This window comes from Peromyscus leucopus, chromosome 18, assembly GCF_004664715.2.
Source record: "Peromyscus leucopus breed LL Stock chromosome 18, UCI_PerLeu_2.1, whole genome shotgun sequence".
NCBI classification, from domain to species: Eukaryota; Metazoa; Chordata; class Mammalia; order Rodentia; family Cricetidae; genus Peromyscus; species Peromyscus leucopus.
This window is the reverse complement of record NC_051078.1, coordinates 38,565,477-38,587,498: the sequence shown is the minus strand read 5'-3', so window position 1 is coordinate 38,587,498 and position 22,022 is coordinate 38,565,477. Positions and strand designations below refer to the sequence as shown.

Genomic DNA, 22,022 nt, shown 5'->3' with positions numbered 1-22,022 from the left:
AACAGCTTCGTTGACTACTGTTTATGTTAGTACTCATTCATTCCTAATGCAAAATGAAGCTATTTGACTTCTTGTTTTATGTGGAAACTAATCTATTGCTGCTGGGCAGTGGTGGCACATGACTTTAATCCCAGTACTAGGGAGGCAGAGGCAGCTGGATCTCTGTGAGTTCAAGGCCAGCTTGGTCTACAGAGCAAGTTACAGAATAGCCAGAGATACATAGAGAAACCCTGTCTTGGAAAAACAAAAACAAAAACTACATCTATTACTAATTTATCTCTATTGTCCTTAATATTTCTGGGGAAAGCTATCAAATTTAAGCTTCAACTAAAGATCCTAAAAAGGGATTAAAAACAAAACTAGTCACAAATGTTGCAAAGTTTTTTCTGCATCAAAAGCCATCTCTCCCAGCTACTTAGGAGTCTGATGCAAGCGGACCACAGGAGCCTGCGTGATAGAATCGCTGTCTGAGTTCGCATTTCCCAGGGAAAAACAGTGTTGGCTTTGGGGGATACAGGAAACAGGAAGCGAGGGGAAGGAAGAAGCCATCATCCTCCTGGGTCTCGGGGATTTCTGTGGAACTGCACAGAAACCCTAAATAATTCTCTTGAAAGTCATAAAGAGAATGGCACTGATAAATGACAATTATCCAAAAGTAAACAGATTAAAGGATTGAACAGATTAAATGTTTTACTATTTCACATTTCATTGACGTACTAACAGCTAACTATGAACAGAGGGTTAACAGAGGGTTAAGCTTAGTCAAGCAAGAAGTAAAAAACAGAGGATGGGCATGGTGGTGCACATCTTTAGTCTCAGCACTTGGGAGGGAGAAGCAGGAGGATCTCTGTGAGTTGAGGCCAGCCTGGTCTCATAGTGAGTTCAGTCAGGACTGTTACACAGAGAAACCCTGTCTTTAAAAAACAAACAAAAAAACGAAACTGAGAGAGTGCAGGGTGGTGCCCAATTCAGACACTGACAATCAGAGTCCAGCCACACACAGGGCTGTCATCAGCTACAGAGAGAATTCTCTCTAATGGAAGACTTTAGCTCATAGAAAGAACTGCTGAAATACAACACTCACTGAGTTATCAAAAGAAATGTTGCAGACTGTGCACAAAGACACAATATTTTAAAGCAAATTTAAAAAGTGCACATAAGCAACATGATTGTATTTGAAAGCCGTACCCCCTGGGGGTAAGTGTGGCTCCGCAAACCGACCACCGTTACCTTGCTGCACAGCCTGCGTAATGAATGATAGCATCAACACATAGAACTCCTTCAAATGGTTCTCATTAATTACGCTAGCCAACTGGAATGCATCAAGGAAGAAGTTTACCAATAGTGTAGCAAGGTACATATTTACATTTCCTTTGCTGGTTAGCAACAAACTTAATAACGATGATGACTACTAAAAAAATGATGAGCAGAGTAAAAGTGTGTTCATTTGTGGAGACGGCTGTACTAACATTGTTCATCTAGCCATGAACACTTTTGTAATGAATGCGATACTACAATACGATTCACAGCATTAGAAAACGTTGATGGACAGAGTGTCAATTTTTTTCCAATTCAAAATTAAGGAGCTGAACTACATTATTGCCTAGCCATTTTACTCTAAAACCTGTAAAATATATAAAATACCAAGGTTATCAACAGTCACGTATGTCCGGAAGTCAGGGGACACATGTATCTTCTTGAGGTTTGTTCCGTTGGTGTAGAAGGTCTGTGAGCATTCCCCAGTGACAACATTCCACCACTGTGCAGAGAAAAAGGAAACTTTCATTAGATTGGTCCTTCCACTGCACGGTGAATTTTAGTGCCAACCAGCTCCTCACCCAACCACTCATGACTCCTAAGCCAAGCAATGAGCAGGGATGGCATCTGAGGTTTACTGCTGAAGACGACCGGCCTTGGTTAGTAACCCTAGTGATGGCCTCACAGCCATGTCTGCACCCACGGCCCCTGCAAGGCATTCCAGAAAAAGCAACGGCCACTAGAGAGCTGGTAACACAGTGTGTTGGGGAGGGCTGGGCTGTCTGTGTGTCTTCTCCATGGGATGAGCACATGGCTGCTTCTCTGCACTAAGACACCCTTCTATCGCCATGGCCTGGACTCCAACAGATACCCAGACCACTCACAGCACAGACAGGAAGGAAGCCAGTCTTCTAGAGAATGCTTTCACCAGGGGTGATGCAGGCTGCTATGTGACAATCTACGCTGAATACCAATCACCTCCAATGAAGCAGGGGCTCTAAGCACAGCCTTCCCTTCCTCCCCATCACTGAATTCATGAAGAGTATAACACTATTTTTACCCAACGGGGTTCACAACACTTACTGTCCTACCTCAGAGCTAAACTGAGGGCAAGAGACAACGCACGAGAACATGTTTTCAAAAGGCCCACAGTCCACCAAGAGCCTGAGTGTCACAAACACAGACAATACTGTCACCTATGTGCTCAGGACAGAGCCTAACACTCCGCCTTGCCATGATCCAGGCTGGAGTGTTATCTTTACTCTTGGGAGTAGGACCAGGTAAATGTGTATGTCACAGGGTTTGGTAAAGCTCACTAAAGCAGCATGTGCTTCCTAAAACAGCACCATAACCCAAAGCACAAAGAACATAGTCCAGCTCGAGAGGACTTGTTTTCAGTGACCTGGGCTTGTACAGTTCATCTCCTAGACCCACCTGCCTCATTTTAAAAATAAGGAACCTGGGTTCCTGAGGGAATCAAGACTCAGAGGACAGTGGAAGTGGACAGCAGAGGTGGAACAGTTCCTGACTTTCAAATGTAGTGTCCATCCATCTATCATTCCCCCACACCATTAAAAAGGATTGTTTTACCTGCAAATCCTACAACAGCCACTGGTTCAATGTGGAATGGAAATGTAAGATTTCATAGCCTCAAACACTGGATTTTCAGGGTAATGAATTACTCAGTATGACTCTACAGTAGATACACGCCATCAGAGATTTATCCAAATGCACAAAATGTGTGGAATCCAGCCTGATCCTTATGTCCACCATGCACTCTAGGTGATGATGACAGACCAGGTTAAGTGTATCAGCTATAATAAACATTAATATCTGATGCTGACGGTGGAATAAGCAAAAGACATGTAAGAAATATCTGTAATATGGTCCATGTTATCATTACATCCATCTTACAGACAAAACAACTAGGCAGACAGAGGTAAAACAACCTTGTGAAAAGTCACCGAACCAGTGAGTGGCAGAACTGGGATCTGAACTCAGGCAGTCTGTCCCTAGACCCACTCCCTAGTCATAACAACACTCTTCCGAGTATAAAACACCTTCATTTATGACCCTGGGTTCCACACTGTAAATCAGCCTTTGCCTTCAGTGTTTGAATGAATAGGAACTTGTCATTCTAGCAGTCTGTATTCTGTGGCATGACCCTGGCAAAAGATAAGTTACATTTTCATTTATAATAATTTCGAAAGAAAGGTAAGAACATTTTAGCTACTAGACACTATCTTACAGGCACTCAATTTACACTGCTCAGATTTGAAAGTAAACAGACCCAAAATGCCTCATTTCTTGGCCACTGTGGCAGCTGTTTCTTCTCACTCCTAATTTGTTCTGTGCCTTTGGATGGTCTCATTAACATGCTGGGTAGATGCAGGCTGGGTCAGAACGTAATTAGTTTAACCACGCTAGTCATCAAACAGAAGGCAAAGCGCTGACTGTCATGTCGACACATGGACGACACAGACAGACATGGCTTCCTCCAGCCTCCAGACAGGACCTTCACAGCACAGCAGCCGATCCACCTTCTACCTCACGTCAAGGTTGCTCATTGGTCTTCGGAATATCCTAAAAGCCAGGCACAGTTACGCAGTGGCATTCCACAGAGCCCAGAGATTCTAGAAGCTTGGTGTCAAGTCTGGGCAGTTACGTTTTCAACAGTAAAAGACACAGCTTCCAACACAAAGGCAGCAACATCTCTCCTCTAAGCACCATCCTCAAACTCAGAGTTATTCATCTTTACACTCAAGGAGGACAAGTGGCGTTAATAGTCCAGGAGCTCTTGATGACTAAATCAAAGTGTGCCCCAAAAGGTATCCATTAATAAACTTTGTGAGACTTATTTCCAATGCAGGCTGGAGAGGTATCATTTCACAAATCGACAACATCCCCTCATTTATCTTTTATAAGCCAGATGCTGAGTGGCACTGCAATAATGTAGGACCCTTACAACCAGAGACTTCATTCAAACACATCTGAACATCTGTACTGTGAGGTAATGAGAGCATCTTCGCTTAGCTGTTTTCAGGAGCCATCAACCACCTCACAAAATCCTATGGGATCAGTTGTAAATGACAGAGCTTACAGAATGCCCAAGTGGTCAGCATCATGCACAGTATCCTTTCCTACATCTTTTACAACTGACCTGACCATTCCTCTCCTCTGCCCCTCCACTGACCTCCTGCAAGCTTCTCTCAGGCCCCTCCTACACTTCAGGGACTTTATTCTCCATTTGCTTTCTGTAGGGAACATTAGCCACCACTGGGAAAGGACAAGCCTTAAATATGTGCCACAACACACAGCAGGCCCTGAACAGTCTCACCGAATGGATAAATGGACCCATAAATGACACCGGAGCCCTACAACATGCTTAAGCCTTGGCCCCAACAGTCACTGTTGAGCATGCACAAGCCAACTTGTCAGAGACAGTGGGAGAGGCAGAAGACCTGCTGTGAGTCTTGGCCCTTGTAGTTACTAATCACAAAGTTAGTTCTAGGACAGTGATAACCTCCATGAAGATCAGTTCTGTTCATCTATAACCCACAGGGAGTAAAACTTGAGCATCACAAAACTGATTAGTGGGCTGATAGAAATCAAAGTCTCTAGATAATAAATTACAGCTGCTACTATTATTACCAAGAAAGAACATTTCACAAATACATTTTTCAAACAATCCCAACCAAAACATTTCCTGCTGAGTGCCATGGGAGATGAAGCTGGGTCATGTAGGTTCAGACAGGGAGGTGAGAGCTCTCACATTGCCACCGCTGTCACCAAAGATGCTGAGAGACCTAGAGGAAGCGGCCTGGGATGTCAGTCACCACGGCAACGTTGTCTCCCAACAGCCTCCCCTCTACTCTGCTGGGTTCCAGGAAAGCCAACTGAACACGCTAAGAGAAAAGCACTCAGATACGACCCGGACGCTCTTGGTTCATATCCGTGAGTAACTCTTACCTTAAGATATCCTCCAGCAGAGACAAGCGTTCTGCTGTCGGGAGAGAAGCACAGATCAGTCACCCAGCCTCCGTGGGTAGCAGTTCCTTCTTCTACTGAAAGCGGAGCACACAAGTGAAGAAGCTGGCCATTTGAGACATTCCACATCTACATAAACATGATATGTAATTCATTAATAGGGTAACCCTGAAGCTTTGCCAATTTCAAAGTATACATACACATCATCTGTGATATATCTGGAAATTTTGAAAACAAAAAGAATAGCATGCTGGATCAGAATGCTACCAATTTCCACTGAATTAGGAGAGAAAAGCAGGCATGACAGCACACACCTCTAATTCTAGCAGCTAAGGAGGCTGAAGTAGGAAGATTTTGCATTCAAAGCCTGGCCGACATGATGAGACTCTGTATCCAAAAACTAACAAAATAAAGGGGGTGTTTATCATTGAAATTCTAGACAGTGTGTGACTAAGACCGACCAAAGTCAAGGAATCGTGGCATTCCTGGAAGGCCTGGAAGACTCCCTACCCTGCAAGTCCAAACCCTCCTGCTTCTCGGCATTACACCTACTCCTCTGTGAGTTTTAATGCCTCTCCTTAAAAGCAAGCAAACAGAAACAACAAACCTACCACCAGAAAGGAAAATATTCTTCTCAAAATTACTGGTTACCAAGGCTGCAGAGATGGTTCAGCAATTAAAAGCATGGGCTGCTCTTCCAGAGGACCCAGGTTCAATTCCCAGCACCCACGTGGCAGCTCATCTGTACCATCTGTAACTCCAGTGCCCGGAAATCAGACACCCTCTTCTGACCTCCTCAGTTACCAGGCATGCATGTGGTACACAGACACAGATGCAGACCAAACACCGTACACAGAAGAAAATAAAAATTTAAAATACAAAACTAGTTACCACAGCAGCTATCCCAGTGCCCAAGTTTTCCATTTTCTCTACAATTCTTCTAACACCACAAGTAATCTGGCTGCTTTTCCATGGTCTCTGATCCTTCAGCACACAATACTTTTGACACTAGCCTTTATTTCCACAGACACAAAAGAAGAGGATGCCATAATTCTCAGAAAACTGTTCTCTAGGTGAAGCTGGCATAGTCTACATGTGCACCTTCAGGAGTTCAGGGGGATAAAAACTGGCTGCTCGTTTGGAGCCCCTGACAGAAATGTGAGCCTTAGTACATCTTCATTAACAAAGACAGACAGTCCAAAGGGGACTGTAACAAGCCCCAGAAAGACGCTGACTAATGGGCAGAGTTCTAGAAAGATCTCTACTTTGAACACTGAAAGAGCAGAATTTGCAATTCATTTATGAACCAATGGTTTACAAAACTAGTTTCTCCAAATTCTGCCACTAAAAGAACCTTTAGTTAATGTTAAAAATTGAGGTAAATCATTCACAAACTAACAAGAGAGAACCAACTGCAAATAGCTACTCATGTACATAGAAAACGTCAGTGTAACACTTATTTATTTTTTATTTTATTTGTTTGTTTGTTTGTTTGTCTGTTTGTTGAGACAGGGTATTACTATGCAGCCTTGGCTGGCCTGGAACCCATTTTATGTAGACCAGGCTAGCTTTCAATTGAGACGCACCTGTCTCTGCCTTCTGAGTGTTGAGATTAAAGGTGTGCACCAACATGCTACCTGACTAACTCTGAAATGCATTCTTTCCTCCTGTGACGGTAGCTATGAATACAGTGTGCACACGAAACAGAGCAAAGTATGCTCCATCCAACCAAAACCCTAGGACCTCTGCATTCCTGTCCCATTAAAAGAGGTCTCCAGTGTTAAGCTGCTATAATCCCAGGACTTAGGCTAAAACAGGAAGACCCGGAGTCAGGCCAGGCAAGGCTGAATAGTGAGTTCTGGTCAGCCTCTGAAAAATCATCAAACAAGCAACCCCAGTGTGGGGAAGAATGGCAGCCCAAGCTAAAGGAGAAACTATCTCAGTCGGCCCAGCCTACCCTGATTTCTCCATTGTCGTCTCCGGTTGCCAGCAGGATGCCATCCAGAGAGAAGGCAGAGCAGCGGACACAGCCAGTATGACCCTTCAACTCATGAAGAGGGGAGAGCAGTTCAAAACTCCAGATCTGGAAGGCAATGAAGATTGTTTAGGAATGGCAAATACACTCTTCAAACATCTACAAGGCCTGCCCTAAGCGCGACACACAGACAAAAAGTCAATCCCAAGAGCATGTAGAGACGCCGGTAAGCCACCAGCCACGTGGCAAGCTATAGATTTATAAAAATGGGTTAATTTAAGATAAAAGAACAGTTAGCAAGAAGCCTGCCACGGCCATACAGTTTATAAGTGAAAAAAAAAAAAAAAAAAAAAAAAAAAAAGTCAATCCCATGCAAGTTCAAGCATTTGGTGGTGCCTACACTTTCAAGATGCCCAGCTCCAACCACAACCTTGTCAAGTTTTGGGGATTTCCCTTTAATCAATTACTCAAGAACCAGAGTCGGCTTTCTTGTCTTTGTATTAATGCTCTCACAAAGAACAGAGAATTAGTTAAGAACAGTTGACAGGGTGAGGCAGACAGTCCACTCTACTAAATCCTTGTGACCTATGATAACTCCTGGCTTCTCTAGCTTCAGTTTCTGTGCTTGTAAAATGGGGTCAATGATTCCTATGGTGTGATGATTAAATGGGACTGCATAGGACATAATAGATAGTCAAAGCTCATAAGAGATTGTCATCATACTGCCCAACAATATTATTGCTGGCCAAATGCTGTCTTTTTTTTTAAATTTTGAGGCAGGGTCCCAGGCTGGCCTTGAACTCACAGAGTTCTCCTGCCCCTAAAGCTGTATATCACCAGACCCAGTTTGCGTCCTTTTCCTTCCAATATTCTCTCTGTGGTTTTGTTACTACCATTTCACCAGGACGCACTGAAAATTACCATGTTCCAGGCATGGTCAACCAAGAACTTATGGTATGAGATGAAGTAGACATAGTCCCTTTCCTTGAAGTTTATGGTTTCACCAAGAAAGCAGACTCAGGAATACTTTGTGAACTGCTGAAACGCTCCAAAAAAACACAAATAAAACAGAAGGAAAACTCTGAAGGCAGAGCAGCTAATGTTCCCTGAGAGTCAGAAAAAGCTTCACTGAAGAGCCAACAAGAAATGTAGGACTAAAGTGACACGTCACAACTTGCCCACCAAGATGGAGGTGGGGGTAGGCAGAAAGAGGAAATGGCCGAAAAGGAAGGAAGTGATGGGTCTAAGAGCTTGCCTGTAAAACATCACATGAAAGGTGCTATCACAAGACCTTAAGTGTTAGAGGAGGAATTACGTGAAGGAATTGCCCAAGAGGCTGCCCACCAGTCAACAGGGAAGAAAGCATAGTCTTTGGAAACAAGGAAAAGTGGATGGAACCAAAACACTGAGCAATGAACAACAGCACCAAAGACAGCCAGATGATGACGTCACAACAAAGATGGAGGAAAAGACAGGGAATGGAGTGCTCAGTTCCCGAGCTGGAAGTGTAATTCAGAGAATTCCAAAAGTATCCACTCACACTAAGTGAATAAAAATTGTGTGTACTTACACCCCTTTCAATTACTTTTACTGAACATAATATACAGCAGAGATTCTATTTGATTAGTTATAAATAAATAAAAAGTATTTTTTCTTTCTTAATACTTTAAGAATTAAGAAATTAAGAATCTTTTTCTTAATCTTAATTCTCCATGAGGGAGAATCAGCATGATTAAATGTTATTCATTTAATCTATCCCATGCCAAATGAGTGCTAATGGGAATCCTCCAAGAGCTTGTGGCCTAGGACAGCTCACACGACCCTCTAGCTTTAGTTTCTATACGTGCAGAACTGGGACAATGACACCTATCATGTGACGATCAAGTGAGACTGCACCACATGTCCTAAAATATGAGACAGGCCCAGGAAGATGATGCTGCCAGTGCACCGGCCTCACAAGCCCAATAACTCAACTTGGAATAAAAAGCTGGATGCAGTGGCTGCATCTGTGGGTCCAGCATCCTCAGGCAGGGTGGGAGGTGGAACCAGGAAAATTGTCTGGAAGCTGCTGGCTCTGGAGTGCACAGCACAGCAAAAGCGGCAGAAACACTGAGAGACCCTGCTTCAGCAAGGGGGAAGGAAAGGACCCACTTCTACACACAGACACTGTGACCCCTGCAGGCTCTTTCTCTCTCCCTGTATCTGTCACATACGCACACAAAATAGTAAATAAAGTCTTACAAAATACAGATAGGGGCTGGAGAGATGGCTCAGTGGTTAAGAGCATTGGCTGTTCTTCCAAAGGACTTGAGTTCAATTCCCAGCAACGACATGGTGGCTCACAACCATCTAGAGTAAGATCTGGCGCCCTCTTCTGGCCTGCAGACATACATGCAGACAGAACCCCGTATACATAAAAAATAAATCTTTAAAAAAATACAGATGATACAGGTATGTAAACAATCCATCACTCTCCTGCCTTACATTGTTTAGACTCATAACACACAATCAATACTGCAAGTTTTATATGTGGACACTTAAGTGACTGACTGACCTTTGCAGTCTTATCAGCAGAGGTTGATGAAAACTTGGTAGCATCAGAAGAAATATCACAAGAAAGCACTGTACCCTGATGGCAAATAAAGTCTTTTTCTATTCTTCCAGTAATGATATTCCATACCTTAAGGGAGAAAAAAAAGATTAGGTGATACAAAGATTGGGTGATGCCTTTAAGGACATTTTTGCCATGCATGATGGAATAACTCCCCCAAGGTAAGGACAAGTTCAGGGCCAACCTGGGCTACACGGTACTTCAAGAAAACAAAGGATGGGGGTGGAGCTCGGTGGGAATGTTCACTTAGCATGTACAAAGCCTCACGCTTGATTCCTAGAATCACAAAACAAGGAGAGGGAGGGGAAGGGAAGATGGACACCTTGAGATGTGAGGGGATGGTGAGAGGGGACTGGAAAGACTGCTCCACAGTTAAGAAGACCGGCTGCTTTCCCAGAGGATCTGGGTTTGATTTCCAGCACCCACAAGGTGACTCACAACCATCTGATTCCAGTTCAGGAAATCCGCTGCTTTCAGCCTCCGTGGGTACTGCGTGCATTCGGTGCACAGACATACATGCAAGCAAAACACTCACACATATAAAAATAAATACATCTTTTTTAAAAAAAGAACACAATCACTACAAAACACACCCATAAAGCAAGCTTTAGAGCAGTACCTGTCCTGCTCTCTTGGGTTTCCTTCAGCATGAATGCTTACAAACAGACAACAGATGTAGGTGACAGCAGTGTACAGAAAACAGGCAAAGTGCTGACATTTTTTCACTTAATTACTTTACATTCATGGGCTTTAAAGCTGCCACAATATAATTACTGCAACATCAGAATGTGTTCTTTAAAAGAACAATCTGGGGCTGGGTATGGTGGTGCACAAGCCTTTAGTCGCCGACACTCAGGAGGAAGGTGGATCTCTGTGAGTTCAAGGCCAGCCTGGTCTATATATCAAGTTCCAGACCAACCAGGGCTACATAGTGAGATCCAATTTCAAAATACATACATACATACATACAGGTGTGTATAAATTCTTTTGAAATCTGGTACTCAGATCTGGAAAGATGGCCTAGTAGTAAAGATCCCTAACTGCTCTTCAAGAGGACCCGGGTTCAAATGTCAGCACCCAACTCACAGGCATCTGAATTTAACTCCAGTTCTAAAGGATCTGATGCTCTTTTCTAGCCTCTGAAAACACCAACCACGCATGTGGTGTACAGACATACATACAAGCCAGACAGCCATACACACAATAAAATAAAATACATTTAAAGAGTATTTTCAAAATAATTTAAAAAACAAAAAAATACATTTAAAAAATCTGGGATTCAAATTACCTTCACCGTTCCATCAAAGGACCAAGAAAGCAATCTTGAGTTTTTCAGGAGTCTGAAGTCCTTCACTGTTTCCTGATGGGCTTGCAAAAAGATATAACCCTCTGACTGCCAATTCCACACCTGAATATCAAAGAAAGAAGTCTGTCATAAACCTCCCCCAATCGTGTCCCACTGGAAAGAGGTATGCATTCTCTCATCGAAGAAAGTCTTTTTATCTTCACAGTATTTCAAACAGAGAAGTACCAAAGAACATTGTCTCTGTGTTTTACAGAGAGAAAACGTTGAAGCTAATTAGCTTGATGGGGGGACAAAACAAAACACTTTTTCTCCTAAATAACATTTGTTTTCTTCAGTTGCTTAGAGAGTAGTTAATTAAACCACAAGATAGAAAAAACCCACAATATGTCAGTGAGCTCACCATCTGATTAAATTTTCCAGAGAAAATTATTCCAATTACATATCTGCAGATTCCCAAGCCTGCACATGGGGTGAGTCTGCAGACCCTGGCTCCGGTGAAGCTCGCCCTACTGCCCAGAAGGTCCAGTGAGCCAGGGAAGTGAAAACACGGGTCGTAGAGTTACCAAGCTTCAAAGTCTTAGACAGCCCCTAATGCGACTCTCAAACAAAAGCAGCATCGGTAGGCACTATTATTTCACATGCAGCTTAGGCAAGAGGCTCTTAGCCACGAGAGACAAGGAAGACTTGAAGCAGTGCCAGCAACTGGAACAAAATAAGCAAACAGGAACATCTGAGGCACAGCAGTGAACAGAAACATCTATGTCCTGTCAATATGCAGAATGCCCATTACTAAATCAAAGCAACAGTGTTTAGTGGTTTTTAAATTCTGGACTTCACTTAATTTAACAAACATGTCTCCAAAAGGCAAATGTGAATCAAACAAGGACCTATGATGAACAAATTTATGAAATAAGACATAAAAAGGAAAAAAATCTTACATAAAGATTTTACTACTGAAGTAAAAAAGTACTGTGAAATTCAAAACAATGACTCCTTCAAAATGGTCTGGCAGAGGCCAGCACTCAAAGCATGTGAGAGGAGAAGGAGCTGGAAAGAAAGCTCTGCAGTTAGAGCACTGGCTGCTCTTGCAGGGGACTTAGATTCCATTCCCTGCACACACACAGAGGATCCCAACCACCCAGAACTAGTTCCAGGAGATCCAACACCCTCTTCTGACTTCCAAGGGCACCAGGCACACACACATCACACATACATAAATTCAGACAAACACTCATAAAATAAATAACCCTTCTTAAAAGTTTAAAGAGGGGTGGCTGGAGAGATGGCTCAGTGATTAACAGCACTGACTGCTCTTTCAGAGGACCCGGGTTCAATTCCCATCACACACATGGCAGCTCACAACTGTCTGTAACTCCTGTTCTGGGGGATCTGATACCCTCACACAGATATATATATAGATCTAGATAGATATAGATATATAGCTATATATGTGCAGGCAAAACACCAATGCACATAAAATAAAACTAAATTTTTTTTAAAAAGAAAGAAAGTCAGATGTACAAATTGAGAACTTTTCAAATGCAGTGAATGAATTTAAAAAAAAAAGGTTGGAAAAGTATTGAAAGACCCACAGAATCAACTAAGCAGGGCTCATAGAAGCTCACAGAGGCTGAAGCAGCATTCACAGAGCCTGTGTAGGTCTGCATGCATGCATGCATGCATACATACATACATACATACAAACATACATACATACACACAAGGTTGTATGGCTTGGGGGTTTTGTGGACTCCTAACAGTGGGAGAGGAGGTGACTCTTGCCTGTGCTCAGGACCCCTTTCCTCCTACTGGGTTTCCTCACCCAGCCCTGATATAAGGGCTTGTGCCTAGTCTTACTTAGTTCATCTTGCTGTGCCGTGCTCCATTGCTATTGCTGGGAGGCCTGCTCTTTCATGAAGGAAGTGGAGGAGGAGGAAGAGGAAGGAGGGGGAGGAGGAGGAGGAGATATGAGGGAGAGGGGAGGTGGGGGATGGAGGGAGGGAGGCTGTGGTCGGAATGTATTGTATGAGAGAAGAAAAAAGAAAAGGAAAAGGACTGAAAGCAAGTCCAAGTCCAGTGACCACAGGGGAGCAGATGGCTTGCAGAAGAGCAGCAGCTCCGAGGGCCAGCATGCACACCATCAGCACCACCACGGCCATGTGCACCATCGGGCACCACCACAGGCATGCGCACCACCGGCACCGGCACCACCACGGCCATACGCACCATCGGCACCACCACGGCCATATGCACCATCGGCACCACCACGGCCATGTGCACCATCGGGCACCACCACAGGCACACGCACCACCGGCACCGGCACCACCACAGCCATGCGCACCATCGGCGCCACCACGGCCATGTACCATCGGCACCACCACAGCCATGTGCACCATGGGCACCACCATGGCCATGTGCACCATTGGCACCACCACGGCCATGTGCACCATCGGCACCACCACGGCCATGTGCACCATCAGCATTCTGGCTCTGGTCTGAGTGCATGGCAAACAGTGCAGAGATAACTTCAAGCCCTCTCCTAGCCGGCTAGGCAAAACTATAAAAGCCATGCTGAATCTTACTTCCCTTCCTGTTGCTGAGGGCTTCTCTCCAGCTTCCACCAGCCCACAGTCCCACAATCCACGTATAAAATAATCACTCAGACGCTTATATCACTTATAAACTGTATGGCCATGGCAGGCTTCTTGCTAACTGTTCTTTTATCTTAAATTAACCCATTTTTATAAATCTATACCTTGCCATGTGGCTGGTGGCTTACCGGCATCTTTACATGCTGCTTGTCCTGGCGGTGGCTGCAGTCTCTCTCCCTCCTTCTTCCTGTTTCCCCAATTCTCCTCTCTCTTTGTCCCGCCTATACTTCCTGCCTGGTCACTGGCCATCAGTGTTTTATTTATATAGAGTGATATCCACAGCACCTTCCTTTAGTCTCTGCCACACACAGCAGCCATCTTCCCACCAGGCCTTGGCTCCTGATCTATCTCTTCCTGTCTTCCAGCTGGGGGCATTCATTCAAAGAATCGGGATCCCCAGGGTTAGGATCTCTGTGTGCCAGCGAGTCACTGCGGGGGAGGTGCTAGAAGTGACAGTGTTCTAAAGGAGCATGGGTGGGTCAGAAATTTCAGCATTCTAAAAACTCAATGACACACGCTGGGGACTGTGGTAAGGTGCAGTGACATGGACTTTTCAGGCTCCCCAAATCATACCAAGAGGTCATGGCACTCTGTATGACAAGACCTACCCTAAGCCATTTCCACTAGGAATGTCCTGGCTCCCTCCTTTCTTTCTGGGTTGAGCAGACTTGAGGAACAATGGCTGCTCGTCACACACTCTTCCCGTCTTAACAGTCTAGGCTGTGCCTAATTCAAAGTGCATCCTGACTGGGTTCTTCCTGCTGCTGCTCTCTACTCTGGAAACCAGAGAGCCTTCCTGAGCATGCGCGACAAAGAGCCCGCAAAGGAGATTAGTAGCTGTCTCAAAGACACTTTCTGACAAGGCAACAGTGTAATGCTTTTCACTGGACTCACACATACTGTGTTAAGTGATCACCTTGGTATAACAGACAAGGCTGCACTAGCATTGTGCAACTGCACTGAAGTTGAATTAGGGACGTCTACCATTATCAATAACTTGTGTGAGTATACACACCATAGAACTTGTTCAACTACTGAAATAATTCAATTTAAAAAAAAAAAGCTGGTGGGGGGTGGGGGGGGTGGCACATGCCTTTAATCCCAGCACTCCGGAGGCAGAGGCAGGTGGATCTCTGTGAGTTTGAGGTCAGCCTGGGCTACCAAGTGAGTTCCAGGACAGGCTCCAAAGCTACACAGAGAAACCCTGTCTCAAAAAAACTAAACAAAAAAAAAAAAAAAAAAAGCTGGCTGGGCACGCCTATAATCGGAGCACTGGGGAAGGTCGAGGAGGAAGATCACAGGTCTGAAGCCAACCCGGACCATCAAGACCCAACAGAAAGACACAAAAACAGTAGTAAGTAAATAAATACTAGATGTCTTATACCTGTGAGAACCAACATATTTTTATGGATCAGGTAGGCATAGCTAATACATGCACTTCATTTACCTCAAGGTAAAGAGTCAAAAGCTACCAAAACAGGACTCAGTTCCCACAATGTTCAGTGCTAGCATCAGGTGGGGTTATTCTTCTACTTCTAGCAATGACTTAAACTTGACAGAGATTGTCTAAACCTGTCTCAGGCTGGGAATACAAAACTCCATTCAGTCATTTACTAAAACAAAGCCAGGTATGGCCGCACACACCATATTCCCAGAACTTGGGCAGAAGAGGCAGAAGGATCAAGAGTTCAAAGCCAGCCTTGGTTACATAGTGAGTTCAAGACCAACATGAGCTACAAGACATCAGACTTAAAAGATCATGACACACACACACACACACCCCCCACACACACACACACACAAAAAAAAACTCAACCCAACATTTCTTAGAAATACCTACAAAGCGTTCCATTATAGGAACCATTACTACCCTGTAAATGCTTGCTTTGGCAGCACACAATCTAAATCAGAACTACACAGAGAAGATTAGCATGGACCCTGTGCAAAAATGGCATACAAATTCATGAAGCAGTCCATTTTTTTTTTTTTTTTTTTTTAAGAGAAGGTCTATGTATTCCCAGCTATCTTGGAACTCACCTTGTAGACTGGGCTGGCCTTGAACTTACAGAGATCCCCCTGTCTCCGCTTGCCAAATGCTTGGATTAATGGTGTGTAGCACCACACCCAGCAGTAGCCCATATTTTTTAAGGCTCACAGTCTGAGCTGCATCCCTGGAATCCACATAATAGAAGAGAACCATTTCCTGCACATTGTACTCTGACCTCCACATGAGCTCACATGACTCCATGACATGCTTGAGTGTGAGCACCCACATAAAACAGACATCTTTTAAAAGCCCTGTATATGTAAAAACCATTCTGAGCAGTCCAGAAAAAGATGAAATACAACTTGTATTTCTAAAAATAACTCTAATTCCAAAAATTCTTTCTCCCTCTGGCTGAGAATATCTACAAACAGGTCATAAAATCTTATGAATTTAAGTTCACACCGCATACAATGTCCCAATGGGATTTATCTGATGTAGTTAAGTTTCCCTCATTTCAAAGACATCTGGAGAGGAAGAAATATGACTATTATATGAGTTTCACAGCTAATAAAGAAGTATCATGGGAGCTTATAATAAAGTTTCTGTATTGAAGCCAAATTTCATTCCAATCCTACACCTTCACAAAGACAGAACATAGCAAAATTGGTTTTAAAAAAAAAAATAGTTCTTAATGGCGTAGTTAAATGTTGCCAACACAAGAAATATGTGCTAAGTAAAACCAGGAGTATGACCCAAAAGTAGAACTAACTAGGATGGGGAGTGGTGGTGCATGCCTTTACCCCAGTGCTCAAGAGGCAGAGGCAGGTGGGTCTTTCTGAGGTCAAAGCCCACCTCAGCTACATAACAAGACTAAAGTGAGCCTGAGCTGCCTAGTGAGCCATATCTAAATTTTAAAAAAAAAAAAGGAATTCTTAAGCATTAAAAATGTAAAAACTGAAGAAAATTCTAGAATACAGAACACAGTGTAGAGAGTGTAAATGGGCTGGGGGAGGGGGACAAAGACTCCAAGTGTTGTGGCACATATCTAACCCCAAGAAATGGAGGCAGAAGAATCTGAAAGGTTATCCTCAGCTATGTGATAAGTCCAAGTCCAGCCTGGGCTATAAAGGACCCTTCCTCAAACAATAAACTGATGGGTGATGTCGTTCTGTCTGCTGTGAATATGTGTTGCTCTGATTGGTTGATAAATAAAGCTATTTGGCCAATGGGGAGGCAGAATAAGGTTAGGCGGGACATTCTATCAATAGAGAGAGGAGAAAGACAGAGCAGAGAAGGCGCTGCTAGCCGCCACCAGAAGAAACAAGATGTAAAGGTACCCATAAGCCATGAGCCTCATGAAAGTATAGATTTACAGAAATGGGTTAATTTAAGATGTAAGAGCTAGCCAGCAAGAAGCCTGAGCCATTAGGCCATATCATTTGTAAATAATCTAAGCCTCTGTGTGTTTATTTGGGTCCAAGCAGCTGTGGGACTGTGGGGCCATGGGAGCCGGGCAGGACCAGAGAAAACTTACAACCACAATAACCCAGGACAAAAGGACTGGCTGGGAACCAATATATACATAATGGGCTTTACAAAAAAGAGAATCAGATTGGACCAGAAAAGGAAAGGGGGAAAGAAGAAATAATTCAAGTAAAGTCTGAATTTAAGAATAAGTTTCCTTGAAAGAAACTACCAAAATGAACAAAATAATGGAAGGCACATCATCACGAAATTTCAAAATTCTGAGGCCACAGAGAAGACTTTGAAATCTTCCAGAAAGATTTAAAACCTAGAATGATGGTGCACGCCTTTAATCCCAGCACTGGGAGACAGGGGCAGGTGGATTCTGCGAATTCAAGGCCAGCCTGGTCTACAGAGCAAGTTCTAGGTCTGGCAGAGCTACATAGTGAGATCCTGTCTCAATGACAAACAAAAAAATCAGAATGACTTTAGATTTCTCAATATAAATTGTGGAACTTAGGGGGAAAAATGAAGCAATATCTTTAAAGTTTGAAGGTGAAATAATTTCCTGCCACACGTAATCAAAGACTACATTTTTCTAAATTCTATTATGATAGGAACTGCAACCATGAGGCGTGGTGGGGCATGCCTATAATCCCAGCACATAGGGAGTTCCAGGACACCCTGGCTCCACAGTAAGAGCCTATACTGGGGAAAACAAGGACAGGCATTGCCCTCCTAATACGCTTTAGTACAGTCTGCTCAGTCACAGTGATAACACTCAGAGCTGCAGGGATGGCGGGTCTGATCAACGGCTCTGGGTGCATGCACGCACATGTGCTGGAGTCAGGAGAGGAGGACAACTGCTACGTCCTCACTATTGGGAAGTCAGCAATTCCCCACGTGGAAAATTAGAAACAGCACTGCAAGCATGCCATATGGAGGAGGCATGAAGGTAAACATCAAAGACAAGATCCGAAAGATCTAAAAATACCTAAATATGTAAAAGCCACCAGTGGTAGTTCTGAAGAGTAAGAAATGGGGGAGGTCTAACCTCCCAGCAAGCCTTGTACTACCACAGTAGTGCTGAAGTATGTGTACTAGAACTTAATAAAAGTGAATTTTCTTTTGGCAAAAGTTTATCACCACAATAAATATGATTCTAATAAGATCGTGTAAATTGGAGCTGGGCATGGTGGTACATGGATGCAACCCCACACCCACATGGTAGAGGCAGGAGGATTGCTGAAAGTTCAAAGACAGCCTGGGCTGCACAAAGCAAGTTCTAGGCCGTTTGTTCTCCATAGCAAGGCCTTGTCTCAGGAAAAGAAGAACAAACAAAGAACAAAGCATTTAAGTCAGAATTCAGTCATGAGAATAAATTAGATAAAAGTGGCAAAAATGTATTTACACATGTAACTATGAATATCAAGACAGGAAGGATTCCAATGAGTACTTAACACAGAAGAAACAACCTTCTCAGTGAACTGCCACCATGCCACACCCACAAAATATATGAAACATGAATGGACTCTATAAACGTAGGTGTACAGTGGGAATGTACACCCAAACAGTAGGTTTAAGTGAGCGAGCTTTAGCACAGTGTTCTTCTGATACAGAAGTGTTCTTTGTTCCTCCCTCTAACGGTACAGATGTTAGTTCATTCATCCTCTCACCTGAATCACAGAATCCTCAGAACTTGAAATCAGGGTCTTCCCATCAGCTGTGAACTGGATGTGCCGCACAGCTTTCTTATGTCCAATCCTAGAACTGAAAACTCTGTTGTTTGGAAGTTCTATAACCTTCAAGACAGAAAACCACCAAAAATTAATACAAAGAAATGAAGCACTATTTAGGCACAATGCATACATGTGTATGCCATGCACACCTGTCCCCACACCCCGGCCACCCCATACAACCAAGTGTGCACTAGGATGGCCAAATGGCGGTAGGAACCAATGGTTCCTGAGTGCTCAACTACCTGAGTCATCAACCAAGGGACAGTCCAGGCTCAAGCCTCCAAAATAAAACGGTGACTTATGACAATGAGAAAGAAGAAAGGATAAAAACCCTGGATAAACCAAGGCAAGCTCTTCGTCAAAGAAAAAAAAAAATGAGGAGAGATAAAGAATGCCAAGGGCGATGGGTGATGGGGAGACTGGAGAGCAGCAAACCGATAACAAGCCTTTGAAAGGCCAAACACAGATTCAGAGAGCGGTAACCGGGCTGGTGAGATGGGTCAGTGGACAAAGCACTCGCTGCATAAGCGAGAAAGAACCTGAGTTTGACCCCAGGACCACAGGCTGGAAGGAGAGAAGTGACGCCCCCACAGAGCTAGCCTCTGACCTCCACACCATACTGCGGCCTGTAAACACACACGTACAAAAATGCTTACGTTGTAACACAAACTCAAAAGATGGCGACTACATCAAAAGTGCTCTCAAATGGACTCACACGGATGTATGTGCATGTGTGTATTTTTATTTGCCCAAGATAAAATGATATATTAGATGATGCTGTAACACAAGATTCTAGAAATCTAACCCATACATTGCAGGGGAAATGAGCCCTCAAAAAAGCAAAGAGGAATTGGGTGACTGGGCCTTCTCAAGGGAGAAGGTCGACAGACAGACAGTATTCCTACAGGGAAGCAGGGTCACACTGACTGCTGAGCAACCCCTTCAGAAACTCACACTGGAGTACTAGGCTCTGCCACTCAGGAAGCTGTGGAAATTAGGAGATGAGACATCTGTAAAACAAGAGCCACAGCATCCAATATCCAGGATGCTGGATGTCTAAGAGCATCTGGAACAGTAAACAGTTGCTAGGGAAGACCATTTGAAATTATCATTTTAAACATTAAAAATCAATCAAAATAGCCAGATGTTGGCATTCTTACACGGTTCATAATTTATATTATGTGAGGATTGTGAGGAAGAGTGTAGAAAAAAGATGTATGGATTTTTAAAAACTTTTTAAAGGTTTGCTTTTATTTCACAGGTATGAGCGTTTGCCTGAATGCATGTCAGTGTACCACATGTACACCTGATGCCTGTGGAGGTCAGAAAACAGCCTTACATGCCCTGGGAATGGAGTTACAGTCAGTTGTTAGTCATCATGTGAGTACTGGGAATCAACCCAAGTCCTCTGAAAGAGCAGTAAGTGTTCTTAACCTCTGGACCATCTCTCCAGCCCCAAAGCACACACATCTTAGGAGGTGTTTTTCCTTCTTTTTTTTTAACTGAAAGGCAGTTTCAATGTGCTAAAATGGTAAAAACAGGAAGACTAAGATGCTGAGTTGGCATCACAGTAAAAAGGAAACCATGGACCCATTCAAAATAAATACTACCCAGCAGTACAAAAACGGGGGCAGGGAGAAAATAAGGAAATCTGTCGTTATCCAATGGTCCTGACTTTACAAACAACTGTCGGGCACCTGCCGCAATCTTAACTGAATGCACAGCACTGTGGCTGCTCAGGGAGACCTAGCAGTCTGACATCACCTCCTCTTCACTGTGTGTACAAGCTCCTCTTGTAGCTCCTCTTGTGGGATAGCTTGACCTGGAGAACATTTGTGTAATCCCTTATGAAAAGGAACCCATGGTAAATAAATGTGGCTAATGCCACAGTCTCAATAAACTAGGAGACAAGTCCCAAAAGCCTGGGTGAGGAAAAATGACAAGGACCAATGTTCTCTATAAGTTATGCAACTAGATAACAAGTGATAAGGTTTGCATGGGATAAGGGTCAGAATATTTTTATACAATATGATTTTCATTATAATACCTTTCCTGGGTCAGTCCCTGATTCTTTTATTTATTTTGTCTTGCTGAGTAAGTTCAGGATTTCAGGTGGTGGACAGGTACACACCTAACATCAAAGGTAGAAATGTAGACAGGACAGTGGACACAGAGGGGCCCTGTACTGACTTTCTCAAGAACCTGGAAATGACAGCACATGACTATTTCTAAGAGGGGGAAATGCTTTTGTATAATTGGTTAAACCTGTTTAGTTTTTTAAAATATGAATAAAATAGCAAAACAACCAGATAGAGAATAAGAAACACAGAAAGCTCGAGAAACAGTGGTAAAGGTCACGTGAGGAGACGCTAACCAGGTTAAGATGCACAGTCTATGGAATAATGACCACTAGATGTCAGAAAGATCTGTCTGGTACACGGGTGTGCAATGCCAAGCAGATGATTAAACATAACTCTGGTCACAGCTCTGAGGACTAGAACTGAGTACCTTAATGGCTCCATCTTCATCTCCAAATGCAACATACTCAAGATGTGGACTTAGGCAACAGCAACTCACTTGAGCTTCGGGCAGGTAATCAATCTGGCCTGTTTTTCCAGCAATGAGCTAATGGAAAAGAAGGCAGTCAATCATTAGCTGGGGTGTACATCTTTCTGTTGCTACTCTTCAGCAGAGAGACTTCAACTGAAAAATAAAAGCAAGCATGGAAAATAACCAAGAGTTCTCAGGGAAACAACAAAGACTGACTCCTAACTCAGGAGCTGTATTTAGCACCTGATGCTTTCATTTTATTCCTCTTATGTGGCTCAAATACATTTTCATAAAATAAAACAAGCTTTAAAAAGGTTTGAAAAGCAGCTGCTGTGCCCACCACCTGAGACACATCTGTCTAATATGCAGTCTCACAGCTAGCCCCATATTCTATCTTTTATTTCTTCACAAAGCCTGTTTTAATAGGGTTATCATTTGTTATAATACACTTTTCTGAAATCTTCAAAGGGGCTGTGAAACAGGACTGAGACAGAC

The 22,022-nt window shown here is 43.4% G+C and overlaps 1 protein-coding gene and 1 non-coding gene across 5 annotated transcripts in view; one reads left to right on the top strand and one right to left on the bottom strand.

The window, feature by feature from the left end:
• Positions 1–1,313: 1,313 nt before the first annotated feature.
• The window catches only part of Apaf1 (apoptotic peptidase activating factor 1), an 84,270-nt gene continuing 63,561 nt past the window's right edge, over positions 1,314–22,022 (bottom strand). For 2 of the 4 annotated variants that reach the window (XM_028880218.2, XM_037196823.1), the window contains 7 exons: positions 21,486–21,602; positions 18,915–19,040; positions 11,119–11,238; positions 9,774–9,899; positions 7,202–7,327; positions 5,227–5,373; positions 1,314–1,759 (listed from right to left, as the gene is read on the bottom strand). In XM_028880218.2, the coding sequence (XP_028736051.1) occupies positions 1,613–1,759; positions 5,227–5,373; positions 7,202–7,327; positions 9,774–9,899; positions 11,119–11,238; positions 18,915–19,040; positions 21,486–21,602 (909 nt within the window). In that variant the 3' untranslated portion in view covers positions 1,314–1,612. Of the gene's footprint in view, positions 1,760–5,226; positions 5,374–7,201; positions 7,328–9,773; positions 9,900–11,118; positions 11,239–18,914; positions 19,041–21,485; positions 21,681–22,022 lie in introns of those variants that run through there. The other 2 variants (XM_028880219.2, XM_037196824.1) reach the window with 2 other exon arrangements.
• On the top strand, positions 15,666–15,770 carry LOC114700584. Its single transcript, XR_003735717.1, has one exon. It is a non-coding gene; the product is annotated as a U6 spliceosomal RNA (small nuclear RNA).